Source organism: Neopelma chrysocephalum, unplaced genomic scaffold, assembly GCF_003984885.1.
Source record: "Neopelma chrysocephalum unplaced genomic scaffold, ASM398488v2 Primary Assembly neopelma1_147, whole genome shotgun sequence".
Classification (NCBI taxonomy): Eukaryota; Metazoa; Chordata; class Aves; order Passeriformes; family Pipridae; genus Neopelma; species Neopelma chrysocephalum.
Genome location: NW_020897809.1, coordinates 5,565,597 through 5,581,767, shown reverse-complemented (window position 1 = coordinate 5,581,767; position 16,171 = coordinate 5,565,597). Strand labels below are relative to the sequence as shown.

At 47.0% G+C, this 16,171-nt stretch overlaps 1 protein-coding gene across 4 annotated transcripts in view; it reads right to left on the bottom strand.

Annotated features, from left to right (window-relative positions):
- Positions 1-8,040: 8,040 nt before the first annotated feature.
- The window catches only part of FLNB (filamin B), a 71,820-nt gene continuing 63,689 nt past the window's right edge, over positions 8,041-16,171 (bottom strand). For 3 of the 4 annotated variants that reach the window (XM_027701112.1, XM_027701113.1, XM_027701115.1), the window contains 5 exons: positions 15,514-15,646; positions 14,303-14,479; positions 11,698-11,916; positions 10,552-10,755; positions 8,041-9,826 (listed from right to left, as the gene is read on the bottom strand). In XM_027701112.1, the coding sequence (XP_027556913.1) occupies positions 9,639-9,826; positions 10,552-10,755; positions 11,698-11,916; positions 14,303-14,479; positions 15,514-15,646 (921 nt within the window). In that variant the 3' untranslated portion in view covers positions 8,041-9,638. The remainder of the gene's footprint in view (positions 9,827-10,551; positions 10,756-11,697; positions 11,917-14,302; positions 14,480-15,513; positions 15,647-16,171) is intronic. The other variant, XM_027701114.1, reaches the window with a different exon arrangement.

Below are 16,171 nucleotides of genomic sequence, written 5' to 3'. Positions count from 1 at the left end.
TCACTCCACCAGTGAGTTGGTTCGGGATGCACAAGAATTTGGGAGGAGACAGCAGAGCACCACTGACACAAGGGATATCCCATGCCTTATGGAGACACAAAGCTTGGGGAAGAAGAAGGAACAAGAGGACATTCAGAGTAATGGTGTTTGTCTTCCCAAGTAACCATTATGTGTGATGGAGCCCAGATTTCCTGGGAATGGCTGAACACCTGCCTGCCCATGGGAAGGCAGTGAATGAATGTCTTGTTTTGCTTTGCTTATTAAACTGTATTTTTCTCATCCTACAAATTTTCTCAGTTTTGCTCTTCCAGTTCTCCCCCCGTCCCACCTGCAGGGAGCGAGCGAGCGGCTGTGGGGCTGAAGTGTCAGCTGGTGTTAAATCACATCAACCTGCTGTTGCAGAGATGCTGAACATTTGACCAACACAGAGACAGCTTAATACAAAATGATGCTCCCCCATGGAGAGCTGGGACACAGTTTTGTAGAATTCACAGCAGAGAGACAGCATCTGCACTCAGACTGTAATGTTTGATAGGGGCTGGGAGGTGTCCAAAGCTCCTACTGTCAGCACAGTCTCTATAGATATTCCTGTGTTTATTCCATACATTCATTAGACATATTATAATTACATCCTAAAATGTTTAACAGTTCGTGTCATCTCTAGATTTCCCTCACTGGGGATCATTACCCAGCTGTTCCAACTGCAAAGGGGTTTTCAAGTTGTTCCAGCCTGCAGGAGCCTCGATATATTCTGCAGCCAGAACAAAGGTTCTCTTTTTGATGAATGAGGCTTCTTGAGCTTAATTTATGATCAAACAGAAGTTTTACACTGTGAATCCAAAATTCCTGGAAAGACTTTGTCTCATGCAAGCCAGGTCTCAGATCATGGGAGAGAAACAAAGAGGCTCTTCAGAAACCGAAAACTCTGTTTTCACCCCAGCAGCTCTGGCCAGGTGAGAACACAGAGCAGACAGGGTTCAGCTGAGCAAAAAGTGCTGAGATCCCTCAGGTGTGGGTGTTGGGAAGCCCTTCTCCAGTGCATGGTGCTTGGAGACATCCTCACTTCCTGCAGACCCAAGGTCTCCACTGCCCCACAGAGAGCCCTCTCCCAGCCCACAGAAAGTCCCTGCTGCCCTGCTCCCAGGATGGAGCCTGGGCTGCTCCTCACCCTGCAGAAACCCACACAAGGAAGGTTTTTACTGCCCTGGGGGTGTGAGTTTCTTAGCAGGGAAAACCCCAGAACCCACAGCAGCAGCTCAAGGCAGAACTGCCACTTCTCTACAGCCTCCATCATCTCTGCTGGCTTGGTTTGTCCATCTGCACTTTCACCTGAAGACGGCTCATGTCCTCTTCCTGGCCTTGGCACTGCTCCCCACTAATCCACAGAGAGGGCCCCAATACCCCTCTTCCTTGTCCACAGGACAAGAGACCTTTTGGTCTGCCTATCTCCTTTTGCCTCCTTTGAGCTACTGGCAGCAATGAGCACACAGGAGACCTGGTACAAGACCCCACAGGATCCTGACTTGTTCATTCAGGGTCTGTACATCCCCTAACACAAACTGATAGATCATGCACCGTGACTGAACCTGCAGCATTAGGAGAACATTAAAAAATTATATATGAACCATCATCAAGCAAACATGCTGGGATGTGCTGTTTAACAAACTGGACAGAAGGATAGGGGTCAGCTGGACCAGGGGTCGTCTCCTTTCTGCACCATGGTAAGTGAACCCAGTTCTTAAGCTCTTTGGCACAGCAATATCCGTGCACAGTGCAGCCTCTCTTGTTTCAGTTTACATCCACATTTGTTTTGCTTTCCTGAAAGTTTGTGCATGAATGCACACAGACATGAGCAATTCAAGCCTGAACACCCTCCAGAGCTCCTGCTTCTTCCCCACCACATGGGCGATGGGTGAGGAGAAGGAGGTACCAAAGCCACCACTGATGGTGTTTGGGCTGGGACACACATACATCTTGTGTCTGGACATACAGGTCACAGAATCAAAGAGTAGTTTTGGATGGAAAAGACCTTTAAGATCATCAAGTCCAACTGTTAACCCAGCACTGCCAAGGCCACCACTAACCCATGTTCCTAAGCACCACATCCTGTTTTTTGAACGCTTCCAGGGACAGTGATTGCACCACATCCCTAGGCAGCCTGTGACAATGCTTGACAGCCCTTCCAGTGAAATATTTCCCTCAATATCCAATCTAAACCTCCCCTGGTACAACTTGAGGCCCTTTCCTGTAGTCCTGTCACTTGTTACTTGGGAGAAGAGACCGACTCCTACCTGCCTGCACCCTCTTTTCAGGGAGCTGTAGAGTAATAAGGTCCTCCCAGGCTAAAATCTCGCAGCTCCCTCAGCTGCTCCTCATAAGATGTGTGCCCCAGACCCTTCACCAGATGTACACATGAACAGATGTTTGGCCATCAGCAAACAACTGAGCTGCAGCCCTAGAAAGGCTGTGTTGTGCTGTTGCACAGCAGGGCCAGTAGCACTGATAGCAAAATCAAAGGCAGAAAAATCAAAGAGCCTGCCAGTGTGGGATTGCTAAAACCAGCAGTTGGTCCAAGCCCAGCTGCTTCATGCCTCCCTCAGCCTCTGGAGGGATCGTGGGGAGCACTTGGTGCCCCAGGCTGGACTTGGCCACTCACAGAAAAGGACCAGGAGGGGAGCAAGGCCTCCCTGGGCAACCCAGCGGGAGCTTTTTCGGTTCCCTGTAGCCCAGAGCTCAGTGGTCCCGGGGCGGGGCTTTTCTCTGCCAAGCAAGCTGGGGAGATGGAGAGCAGAAGGTGAGGGCAGCAGTCATCTTTCTCGTGCCTTTATTCAAAAGGAAAATAATTTGAAAAATCACTTGTCCCCCACACCTATGAGTCGTTAAAAGCATTTGCAAACCTCCGTCAGCCCCTTGCCCAGAATAAGGCGTTTTTCCCTGCTGCAGGGCGCCTGCCCACTCCCCGCCGTGCGGAGCCACGCACACATTAAATATTACTAGAGCCCCCTCTGGTGGCATTGCTGTAAGTCCCAGAGTCTGGGAGAATTCCCGTGACATTCACACCCAGACCCCTCAGCACGGCCAGCAAACCCAGCCACGCCGAGGAAGTGGGATTTCACACTCAACTGGGAGCTCATGGAACTGCATCCCCCCGTGTCTCCACACAGACCTCTTCACTCACTGCAGAGAGCCCACGGCTGACCCTCATCCCTGAGCCCACCGTGTCTATAAATGAGTTTTGCAACAAAAAGGGAGCACTTCCTTGGCTCCAGGGCTGGTTATTCATTGCCCAGGGTTATTTAACTGGGAACATGCTGCGATGACCTTCACAAGGCAGCCCTGCTTGCAGGCAGTGGCTCCCAGGACCTGGTGCTGGGAACTTACAGGACACATCTGCCCCAGGGACCCCTTGGTGTCCCTGCCATACCTGCACCAGGAGCATCAGGGCAGCTGGCTTGGTCCAGCAGCAGCCACAGCCTTTCCTGCCTGCCCAGCTCCTCGGGATATCTTCCACTGACTGTGCTTCTGCTCTTTGGTGGTTTGTACCTGGTTTTGGGGAAGATGTGAGGCCGTTCCAGCCACCAGCACCACCATCCCTTCTCTGCCACAGATGCCACCAACCCCTTCTCCAGTGCCAGAATCACAGAATATCCTGAGTTGGAAGGGACCCACAAGGATCATTGAAGTCCAGCTCCTGGCCTTGCACAGGACAAAAATCAGACCACGTGCCTGAGAGCATTGCCCAAAGGGTTTGTGAACTCTGTCAGGCTTGGTGCTGTGACCACTTCCCTGAGGAGCCTGTTCCAGTGCCCAACCACCCTCTGGGTGAAGAATGTTTTCCTAATATCCAACCTAAACCCTGCTGAGCCGGGTTTAGCCCACGATCCTCTCCATCATCCCAAGAGTTCAGGGACACAACCTCTGCACTCTTACCTTGTATATAATAACCACAAGCGCCCTTTCTCTGCAGGCTGGTTTTCAGCTGGTGAGAAAAACAAGGTTAAATATCTTGTGTGTCATTTTAAATAAAATGTCTCAACTGTCAGTGTTTGCAGGGGCAATTTTCTGTTAGACAGGAGACAGATTTATAGGAATTAATTTTCATATTGGCAAAGTAACCAGAAACCTTCCCTGAAAAGCTCTGCAAATGCCGGCATTGAGACATGACCGCTTTTTGTGCCTCTCTGCTGGGAGAAGGGCCTGACCCCAGCCATTTTTGGGGGAAGCCAGATGCAAAATCCCACCCCCCAAACAAAACACCCTAGCTGGATATTTCTGTCAGAAAGAAATACCTCCCTGGCAGGGCCAGCTCCTCCATGGGGCCCGAAGGACTCACAGGCTTCCAGCTCAGCAGGGATGTAAATATTTGCAGTACCAAGGTCCTGCAGAAAGGCAGCTCAGCGCAGGAAAGAGCTGTCAAACATACCTCTGGATCCTGCTAAATCATATTTTCCTATTAAGTTTTTAAAAAAATCGTAAATACTAGCCTTTCATTCATGTTATATAAAGAATGTGCTTTAAATTTCAGTCAAATTAATAGCGACAGGAGTTATAAATCCACCCTGATTTAGTGGCAATGTTTTTTCTAAGTGCGCAATATAAATTCACAACCATGAAAATTAACTCTGAAAGTCTGAGAAATTCTGAAAAGCCATTTAAAAGCATTTTCCCAGGAGGCCCCGGGGAAACAGCCCAGCACAAGAGGGGGGACTGGCAGCGGGGCTGTTTTGATAACCTTCAGCGAAAGGGACCTGGGAATATTAACCATTACTGTGGAGGAAGAAATTGCTGTCTCCCTTCCTGCTGCTTTTCCAGCTTGGATGGAGCCTTGAAGATGTGGCATCTCACAGTGGGGGGAGGATGGGAATGGGAGTGTCTCTAAGTCACTCTAACACAGGGAAAAATTACTTTTAAAAACAAACCTTTGCTTACAGGAGTTTGGGATGCCTAAAGGTTCAGGTACCAGGTGGGTTTGCTCCCAGCCTGCAGCAATACAGCTGGGCTGGGCGCCCTGGTGCACGTCCTGCAGCAAAATTCCAGACACCCCTTTGTGCTACTCTGGATGTGGACAGGAGATGTGAAAAATAAGAAAAATAATTAAAAAAAGAAGTTCCTCCAAGCCGGCTGGCACAGAGCACAGAATAAACACCTGAGGATGGTGCCAGCAGCTTTGCAAGACCCCATCCCTTGCATGCCAATGGGTCCAGAGCTGTCCCTGACCTGGCAGAGGCCAAACTGGACAACCAGTTTCATTTGGCTCATGGGAGAGCATGGCGCAGCCAGCTGTCATAATAACAAATGGTTTGGAAAGAGTCTCTCCTCAAACAAACAAAAAACACTGTGTAAAAAAGCATCATGCCATTCCCTGAGTTAAGTTTCATGCAACTCAATCCCAGTTTCTGTCAAGTGATGTCTGTTTATACATAGCCACCTCGGACAGGCTTTTAAAGGTGATTTATACACAGTTTGCTCCCTTTTTTTTTTAGGTAAGAAAGGTGCATTGTCTGCCCTGCAAGTACATTTCAATATGGGGTAAAAAAAACAAATTGAAAAATAAAATCAAATCAGTTTAAAACAAATACATGTAAAAGTTAAAAGTGAGTAGAGAAAAAAGCAGTTTCTGGATTGGAAATTTCACAATCTCACTTTCTGTAGACAATTAGAGGGAAAACTAATTACAGGGTTTGCATAATCTGAGCAAACCCAGAGCTCTGCTGAGCAACAGCCCCAGTGCCCGCATTGCTAATGCACCCAAGAGACTCAGAGCAGCTCAGGGCTTTTTGGGGAGTGAAGGGAGATACAGCTTGAACACATAAAGTGCTCTGCATGATCCCAGGCCTGGAGACTGACCACTGCAGTAACATTTCCAGAAAAAATAATTATACTGGATTATCTTTATATATATATACATATAAAATAATTCAATTATTAATTTGAAGCAATCAAAAGATTAAATAATTTTAATTATTTAATAAGTACTGGAATATTTTAAATTATTAGAATAAGTTAATTAATAGTAATTATTTAACCCCAAAGCTATTAAAATTATTTAAATACATATATTTAATTTATTATAGCTACTCACAGCTGCACAAGATGAAATGCAATTCTCAGTTTTAAGCACACCCCAGTATATGAGATATTTGCCACGCTGGCTGCAGAGACATGGAGGTAAGCAGGGACACCCAGAGGGGTCTGAAGAGGGAACTCCAAAGCTCCCCAAACCAAAGGAGAAGGCCAGGGGCAGCAAATGCAGGTGAGACCCCAGGGTATGGCAGGAACAGGCACAGCACAGGGTCAGGGCAGACAGGGAGTGAAGGACAGTCTGAGCGTGCAGGTTGTGAGGAGCTCCAGGACAGCATCTCTAAAGATCCCTTCTCTCTGCCCATTGGGATGTACAAGTGCATCAAACCCCACTGACACCAGGCAGGGGGATAGAATGCTCCAGAGTGACCATCCCATGGGAATGTGTGCCCCAGGGACTTACCTTCCACCACCCACCGAACCTCCCGGAGGTACAGAGGGTCCCAGTGTTTTCCTATGTGGCCATGCCCTGACTTAGGGGCTGCCCTGGGTCAGTGGCCACCAGGGGGTCCAGGTGGCCACCGAGGGCACTGCCAGATCCAGCAGAGCACTCACAGGACAGTTTGGGCCAGTTGAAGAGGGATGGATGAGTTCCCAGTGGGACACAGGCACTAGGTGGCCAAACCCTGCTATAAACCTGCACCAAGGAGAGACTGTAAACAACAAAAAAGAACTTAAGTTCAACCAAAGTGGCAGAAAAACACTTCTACAGCTAAAGGCAAAAAAGTACTACCAGTCCTCTGCCTATAATGAAGGAAGTGCATCTTGTACCATTGCAAGGCTACCCAGCAGGAGGCACTGGGACACCAGTAACCCAGTACACCGACATCCCAGCCCCACAGCTGCCTGCTAAGGTGGGCACTGCACACAGAAACCTTCCAGGTGCCAGAGACCAAAAGCAGAGCAGAATGTCCCCCAAAGCACCACTCTGTGCCCAAGACAAAGTCAGTCCTCAGCTGCCAGAGCTGCTGGAGGTGGCTGAATGTTGTTGCCAAAGATCAACACAGCCAAGTTACACCAGAAGCTCTTCTCATCACCGCCACTGGGTGCTTGCTCTCATTAGCAAGGTAATTTTTATGGACACTCCACCACAGCTGTCAGTGCCCAGGCAAGGCAGAGTTAGTCACTTGAAGCAGAGCTCAGCTTTTGCTGAAGATAAACCCAGCCACGGTACCAACCAGTGTCCCTCAACTTGACAGACAACCCCTACTAATTTCAGCCACTGTCATTAAACCCAGTCAAGGGGTAACAGGCAAGAGAAGGCCAGAGAAGGGCAGGGTGACTGGGACACAGGGGTTACACAGGTGAGATGCTCTCAAGGTTTACTCACCCCAATAGCTGTATCCAGGTTATTTTGTTTTGTTTAAAAACATTAAATAGGAGGTTCATGCTGACGTAGCACAAGGCTAATGAAACACAGTTACCTATAAAAAGGAAATCATCTGATAAACCTGGGGCAGGAAAGTCCTTGGCAGCCACTGCATCTCAGGTTTCACTGAGGCTTTCAGCAGGAGCGTGTTTGGGAAAACATCTGCTGGTTTCCATGGCTGTGTGCTGGAGCTGCCGGTCCCAGGTGCAGGGAGACACCTTCTGCAAACAACCCCAGGGAGCCTGGAGGAACAGGGGGTGCCACTGGAGTGCCCTGGGATCAGACTGATAACCCAGCTGGCAGCTCAAGGGACACACCAGTGCCAGCTCCACTGCCCCCATGCCTGGGGTCTGTGCAGGGGCAAAGGGGCACAGGGTGTTTATGCCATGGCTTAAACTTCTGGCATTTTGTTTTAAGGGAAAAAAAGGGGTTTAGATTTAAAAAAAAAAAAAAAAAAGAATAGCACTGAGGTTATGCCCAAATTTTCATGGCTACCTGCAGGGCCCATGGGCTATCTGCTCTGCCTGAAGCTGCTATGTGGCGTAGTTTCAGTTTGAACTTTACTGACTACATATGAAAAGAATGCAATATTGTTTTTAACATGCACATTTTAATGAAGCAAACATTTCTATTTAATAAGTTATAACATACAATTTTACAATCCTGTATTTTTATTCCAGTTTATTTTGTTTTAAATTCCTACTTTACAATGTAGTGAGCATTTCACATTAAGGCACAAAAAAAAGCACAGTAAAAAAAACCCCTCAACTTTCCTTTATTTTCCCAATGACTGTGCTGGAGAGTAGTGCATCCACATGTAACTACAGAACCATAAGCATGAACTTCTCCCAAGGGACAGTGACATTTCAACAAATCCTACCTTCTCTTAGTCGCAGAGTTAAAGCTCATTAGGAGAGTCTACTAAAGCCCCAGCAGCTGACAGCAATTCAGATACGCACTTGGGAAGAAGCGTGGAGCAATCCGGGACAAACAGATAAGTTATAAGGAAGTTTCCACTCCCTGACCCTCCTCAGCAATGCCTGTTGCAGCACGAAGGGGATTTCAGAAGATGAGTGTGCTTCAGGCATGTCCTTGGACTGAGACACAAAAAAACACCTTGGTCTGTTCATGGTACTATTGCTATTATTTGTACTGCTATTACTGGTAGGTTCACACACCCTCCCTCCCTCCCCACACCCCACTGCAGCTGTGGGTCCCCTTCCCAGGCTGGCTTCTTTGCACCATCTCAGCTACTCCCCAGGCCCGTGGCCTCCAGGGAAACTGCTGGTCATCATCCCAACACACCATGGTGCTCCTGCAGCTGCTGTGGGTCACACAGGCGAGAGCTGTCCCTGGCTCGGCAAGTTTAGGGGATTTACTTAACCCAGCCAATCCAGGGGCTTGTTCTTGAATAAAAAGAGTGTGGGGAGTTACCTGTAAAGTTACAGAAACATCACCAGAATCCCAAGCTAATTAAAAACCGCATTGCTAGCATCATGGACAAAAAGCTACCTGTCTAGAGTTACAAAGCATTAATATAGAAAGGCTGAAAGCTTCCAGGAAGTCGATTTCAATCTGCTTTTGGTCTTCTGTAAAAGATAAACTTTTTCTAAATGTAAACCACTAGCAGAGCATTTTCAGAAACATTTTAAATTTGAGTGGTAAAGCCACTTATAGTAGCTTTTTATAATGTTAAGCATTAAAATTGATCAAGTATAGAAAGGCACCTATTATAGTACCAGTTTTACCTCATTTCTTTACAGAAAAGAATTTGAACTGGGGACCGCCCAAGTCATATTCCATAACTAAAATGTAAAGTCTCCAGTCAAATAAAATCAGTAGTTAAGATACCCAATTACAAAGACAAATTCCAGTTTTCAATTAACATCCAAAGTCTTTAACATCCACAAGGGAAATTAGTGTCTAGTCATCCATATGATTCTCCAAACATTAAAAGTGACCCGGACAGTACTGCAAAGGTACAATTTGAGGAGGATATTAAATAGATTGACATCAGGTTGGTAAGTAGGATAGAAGTGAAATGCTTGTACAAAATAGTTACAGAGTTTACATCTGACTGTATTGAAATGTGAGCCGTGTGTATCTAGATACTGCATTTTGCAACAGGACTGCACCCAGGATAACTCTGCATCTGGACTGCAAACGCAGAGGTCGACTCTGGCGCTGTTTATGGAACGGTGACATGGAAGGGACTCCCGGGGATGTGCTCGTCACCCCATTTCACTGCCAGGACATAGTCACCCCTCTCCTTGACGACGTAAGTGACGTTGTACTGATGGCTGCCCAAATGCTTGATGGACACCTCTTCGCATGGTATTGTAGGTCCGTGGACACCAACTAACAGCATATTGGAACCTACAGCAAAAGAACAGACTGTCAACATTCCTGAGCTTAAATAAGCCAGCATGGTTGTACCATAATATACTGGCTCTGTAACACATGGATTTTGTTATTTCAATTCACAGAGTGGTAGTCTGAGGCATGGCTCAGCTAATTTGGTATAAGAAGGAATTTTATTTTAAAAAGCTTTCAACCTCACAGAGGCAAGGGTTTATTTGAGCATTTTGCCAGATCTGATAGGGTACCACTATCTAACTAACTAGAGCACAGGAAACATCAATGCTGCTTGTGAAAACGAGCTGGCACTGCTTTACAAGTACTTCATCAGAAGTTAATAGCAGGGGCCAGTGAACACAGCTGGCCTGTAATCCACCCTCCACAGAGCTCCTGGATGATGATGATGATGCTGATCAGTGCTCAAGGCAAATGGGAACACCGTGCATTAAATGCTACAATGCACCACAAGGGTTGCTTAAGTTCAGCAACCTGTTTGTTCTCATGCCATAACCCTGTGGTTCTTTCAGGTGCACCTGGCTCAGATGAAGTCATTTGGAGAGGAACTGGCATCTTTACAGGCTCTATATTAGGACTGACTCAGTGAGTACAGTGTAGTATTTAGAGTTTTTCTTTAGAATCAGATCAACACCTCAAGCTCTGAATTTTAACTCTGCAAGTTGGTTTAGAGGAAAAGACAGCTAAACCACCCACCCTGAACATCCAGCTGGATTCTGCATCCATACCTGCTTTGCTGCAATCCACAGAGAAAGAACTTTTCTGACCCACAAAAGCCTTTGAGAGTCCTGCTCCACGGGAAATCACTTTGCTAGCATCCGAGGTGGATTTGGGAATGGCGCTATAGCAAGTTTCAGTGGACGACCTCGTCACCGACTCTACCAGGATGGAAGAAGTTTCATTGGCACTGCCTGGGCTAACCAGTCGCTGTCCTGGAAACAGAGATTTCTGACATTCAGATTTGCCCCATCTGAAAGGCATTCACAAGGAGGTTTCGAAACCCTCCTAATGACTAGCATGCATTCTGCATCCAAAATGCATTTTTGAAGAGGAGCAGTTTCCTGCTTGGGTTTTTAAGCTGACATCTTCCAGCACCACTGGCAGCAATCCCATCCCAGAGCCCTCAAGTGGTTGAAGGACCACAAGAACTTCAGGATTCATTAAGCAAAGCTGGCTTAAGAAGAGTTAATTGTGCTCCAATCACCAAATGGCAAAAATTAAACTTGAGTTGGCAGAAAAGCAGGTGCAATTTTGCAATAACCCATTTTGAAAGCAGAGCGTGTCCCAGCCTGGGGAAGTGCAGTCCCTGCCGCCCTCTCCCAAGAACATCCTTGCACTTTGGGCACCAGGAGAGGGTTCACTAGCTCAGGGGCAGCAGCAGAGATGAGCTCCAGCCTGTGCTTAAACACAGTGGTGAAGAGAAAACAAGCTTCCTAAACCGGCCTTCCTCACATCACCTAAAAGCCCCCCAGATGTTACTGACATTTGGTTAGGTGACACCTGCACCAAAATTAGACCAAGAGAGGCATCACTTATGCTACAGGCAAGCAGGTTTCAGGCTTTGGGGGGAAAATGGGTAAATAAGTCATATTTCACTACTGCCAGTGCAACACCCTGACGCTAGATCAGGATTTAATATTCCCCCATGAAGCTATTTTATGGCCCACCACTGAGTCAAGCTGGTAAGCTCCATGACTGTTGCTCTTGAAGCTGCTCCTGAGAGCCCTCATCTAGGCTTTGGAGGTGATGGGAGGAACGTTTTTCTTCTCATGTTTTTGGGCATCTAGACCAGAATGCCACTGTCTCAGAGGGACGTATTTGCTTAATGACACGAGCTGCTTCAGGCACACAGTAAGTACTGGTTAGCTTTTTACCTGTAACCTTTGCCTTGAAGGGGCTGCCCACTATGTGGTTAGGTCCACCATATTTAACTCCAATTAAATAGTTTCCTGGAGCCATGGGTGTGTACATGACTTTGTAACCTTCTGGAGTTTCCTGGCAGTCCATTTTCACCTTTGATGGCCCTTCAATTGTAACAGAGAGGGTACCTGGACCAGCCTTGGTCGTGTTAATGAAAAACTCCGACTGCAGTCCTAGAAAGATGTAGCACAGTAAGACACACTCTTCCTCACACCCACATTACACATGCAGCCTCAGTCATTAAACAGGAAGGGGTAATTCGGCGCAAGACCAGGCTGCCCAAGGCTGCAGGCTGGGAGGGACACCACATCCCCCCGCCCCACATCCTCTCACAGGCAAGTCCTAGCCAGGGGCTCTGCACCCCTGGAAGTCTCCCCAGCTTCATCCTGCTCCCTTCTCTGCTTGGGTTATGTGACTGTGTGGGACAAGGGGTCATGAGAGCCCTTCAGGACTGAAATGGAAGTAATTCACCAACAAAAAACTGGCTTAGAGAGAAAGCAAGATCCTTTCTCTTGGGTGTCAGAACCCACACTGACACAGCGCCAGCGTGTATAAATTCGGAGAGCTCAGAGCTGTCTTGCTGCCTGGACCACAAATCAGCACTGAAGAGCCCACAAGAAAGCAGGAGATCTCCTGGAGGAGATGGGTGTCTGAACTGCTTGGCAACAGCACTCCAAGCAGTTTGTGGAAACAAAAGCTTGTTTAATTACAGCATCTGGTTAACACAGCTGAATTACCGCTGCTAATACTAAGCCAATGACACAATGCCAACAACACAAGAAAAAATTAAATAAGGCTTTCAGCCCCCAAATAATTTACTGTCAAACTTCGGCTTAAAATATTTATGATCTTTGGGCTGTAGCATGAGATGCTGCTGAGAAGGAATAAAGTGCTCGGGCTCACTCAAAATCAGGACGGCCATGGGAAAGTTTACTGCTGCTGCGACAGAAGCACGCAGACGTGGGAATGAACTAGGGAGAAGTTTGTAGCCTCTCCACACAAGAGGCTGCTGTGTCGCAATGCTGGAAGAGCCCAGCTCCCACAGAGGATTGTGCCATCTTACAGTGCTCCAGCAGCCCGTGTCCCTGGAACCGCCTGCCCAGGAGGTCAGGCATCAACCTGCAATGCCCCGCTCAACTGGAGGGAAGTTAATTCCCAAAGCCAGCAAGCTGCACAGCTGCTCACTAAGACTTCTTGCTCCAGAGTCACTGGTTTTCCCTGTGCCCCAGATGAAGGCTCGCATTGTTGGAGGCTGCAGGCACGCAGCCCTCGTGGGGGATGGTTCAGGTGCTCAGCCACTGGCTATTGAAACCCCTACACTGGATCATTGTTCAGAAACGCTGCTCAGCGGCTCCCAGGGCACCGGGCCTTTGGCAGCAGCCAGGATTCAACAACGGGGCACAGAGTAACTTTACTGAAGTTAAACAGTCTATTTAGATTTAAAACAACCCCAAGCACCTTTATAGATGGAGAAAAATTCCCCTGTCCCTGATGCATCAGTGGCTAAGTATTAATGAGTGCTTTTGTTTCCACCTATTAAAGCAGCACAGGCTGTATCTTTATTTTATGTGGTGTATCTGCATGTTTCCAAAACCAACTGCTTGGTTTCTCCAGAACACCAAAAGCTTTAACTGAATAACTGCAGTATTTTTTTTCCCAGGGAGAAAAAAAGGTAATGAAATGGAATCCACAAGACACGGCAGTAGATGGGATAAGAGGAACTAGCTATTCCCTTGCATAACAAAAGGAAAGAAAAATAATCAGTTTTACTCTGCTATTCACCTGTGTGTGTGGCCTGAGCAAGCACACAATTAAATAAATCAATGTGCATATCCTGGAATGTTTTCATACTTTCTTACTAAGGCTACCAATCATAGAAATGAAAAAACAAACCCTAAACTCTACATTCTTGAGTTGAGAACTATCAGATGAGGAAACCGCAGCAGACACCAGGGTGTCAGATTTCCAAGAAGAGACTGTTCACACTGCATCTGAAGCACACAGCCAACACAACAATCCACTGTTCTCCCCAGGGTTCACACATCATACTACATTTAACTTGAAATTTCTTAGAGCTGCAAGCACTGAAGGGAAGGTAACAGGGTACACCCTGGTACCTATTTAATTAACAGGGGCACACAAGTTAAACAAGATTTCTTCAACTAGACAGCCAACTCAGACATTGTGTTCATGCGTGGAAGGGAGCCAGAGCATCTCCAGAGCTCCAAGGGACCACCGAGGTGGAGCTCAGCTAACTGGCAGAGTTAGCCCAGCTGCTAACCAGCAGTTCCACTGAACGTATGCTGCAGCTGCTGATTTACACAAGATTTAAGGTTGTTAAGGCTCAGTATAGCCTGCAGACTTGTAAGTGATGGTTATAGGACATGAGGAGCATGCTAGAAAGCAAAATTAGCCTGTGCTCAGGTCAGCAGAGAATGTGGGTTAGTTCAGCTGCCTTAGCAGGCAAAGTCATGTAAAAATATGCCTAGGAACAACTTCTGTGTGCGCCTCAAAGCCAAGTGCAAACAGGTCTGTATCAGAGCTGTAAGAGGAGGTTACCCGTGGTGCCGCTCTCCAGGCCGGATCCGTAGGCCGTGACCAGTGTGGGATTGCCCGCCTGCCCGGGCTCGCCCACACGCACTTTGAACGGGCTGCCCACGACGTGGCTCCCGTTGAACTTCACGTCGATGGAGTGGATGCCGTTCTCGTGGGGGATGAACCGAACGGCGTACTTATCTGTGAGAGAGAAGTGGCTTTTCTGACATATCAGACATAACAATCAAACAATAAACCAGCAATTAAACCCAACTGGTTAGCAACCCAAGCTTCTGTAATGTTTTGACATATTTTGGTCCCAGGTTTAGTGAACTCAGCTACACAAGCTGCTAAGCTCATATTTAAGTAGGAAAATGCTGTATTTATAGCAGGAGGTGTTACAGATTGGATTTTCACCTTGTTTACTATGACCTGATCTCAGCTGTCATCTAGTCTGCAGGGTGAGTTTTAGAGTTATTTGCCTCACTCGTGCACTAAACATGACAACTGAATCACAGCCCAACCTGTCAGCAGCTGAGGAAGTAGCGCAGAGAAGAAAAGCAGCTGGTCAGAGCAAGCCAAATCTCACCAGCGGGCTGGGCGTGCTGCTCTGACACCACAGACATGGCACCTTTACCTAATGAAGTAATTTAGCAATTTGCTGATATTTAACATTTTTGATTGCGTGTTAACTCAGAGGAGGGACTGATCTCCCCCAGCTGGACAGCTGCTGTCTGTTCATAGTACAGGCCATAACTCATAGAGACTTCAAGTGAAAAAGAAAAGCTCATTGCTGAAACAGGTGTTGAGCTTTCTGTAGTGTTTGCTTATAGTCAGCTTCCTTGACATTTCATATGAATGAGTGAGTGCAAGTTAAAAATAAACTATTAGTCAAAGATGGAAGCATAGCTTTGAAAAATAAACTTCTCCCCATTATATTTCTCCCACATCATATTTCATTTATGACTAATATCACTGTACCTTCACTGGCAGGCCAAGACTTAAATGTCTGTACTTTACACAACTGGGGGTCAGTCAGTTCATTTGCTATCTAGGAAAAGCATGGACATAACCCTGACTGAACAGCTCTTGACACCAAGAAGTAATTTTCGAAGCAAGGTGCTCATCCCTTGGGTACGCTGTTCGCAAGCCAAAGAAACTGAATTCCTTGCTGTGGGACAGCAAATGTTTTGGAGGTCAGACAGTTTGTTATGACACTGTAAAGCTGTGCTCACCTGGCTCCAGCTCAGACACATGGCACTCTTCGACAGCTCCGGAGGGGCTGTGGACTTTAGCGTCGATCTTGCCCTTTGCCCCGTTCAGCCTTATAGCAAAGGATGCTGGCTGATTAACTTTTAATCCAGACTCCTGAGAATGCAACAGTCAGATTATCAAATTTAAACTTCTTGTTTCAGACAGCACAAGATTTGTGGCAGGGAAATAACCGCTTCAGCATGAGGCTTTTTTTAGGTTTCAACAAAAGGCATAATGTTGTTACTTGCATTAACGCTCAAATCAGCTCTCTGCCTCTTAGGGGGTGGCTGATTCAGGAGTCACCCACACTGGCTAGGCTGACTTCTCCCACGGTAACACGGGTTTTTGGAAGCCTGACGGCTCTGCCACATCAAAGAGAGGCAGGCTTACAAGACTAGTCACCCGTTGTCAGTCCTTGGTATTCAGGCACTTGATTTAAAAGATGCTTAAGCTATAGCTCGATTTGCAGCCCATTCACTCATTCCAGATTCATTCAGGGAAAAGCCTCTGATAATCCAGTTGTCTGAAAGAGTAATATGCATGTTTATATTTGCCACAAGAGGCTGCATTTAGAACGTCACCACAAGATGTCTTAAACATGAGAAAGCAATTTAAAACATGAAACCAGATGTTGCGGTG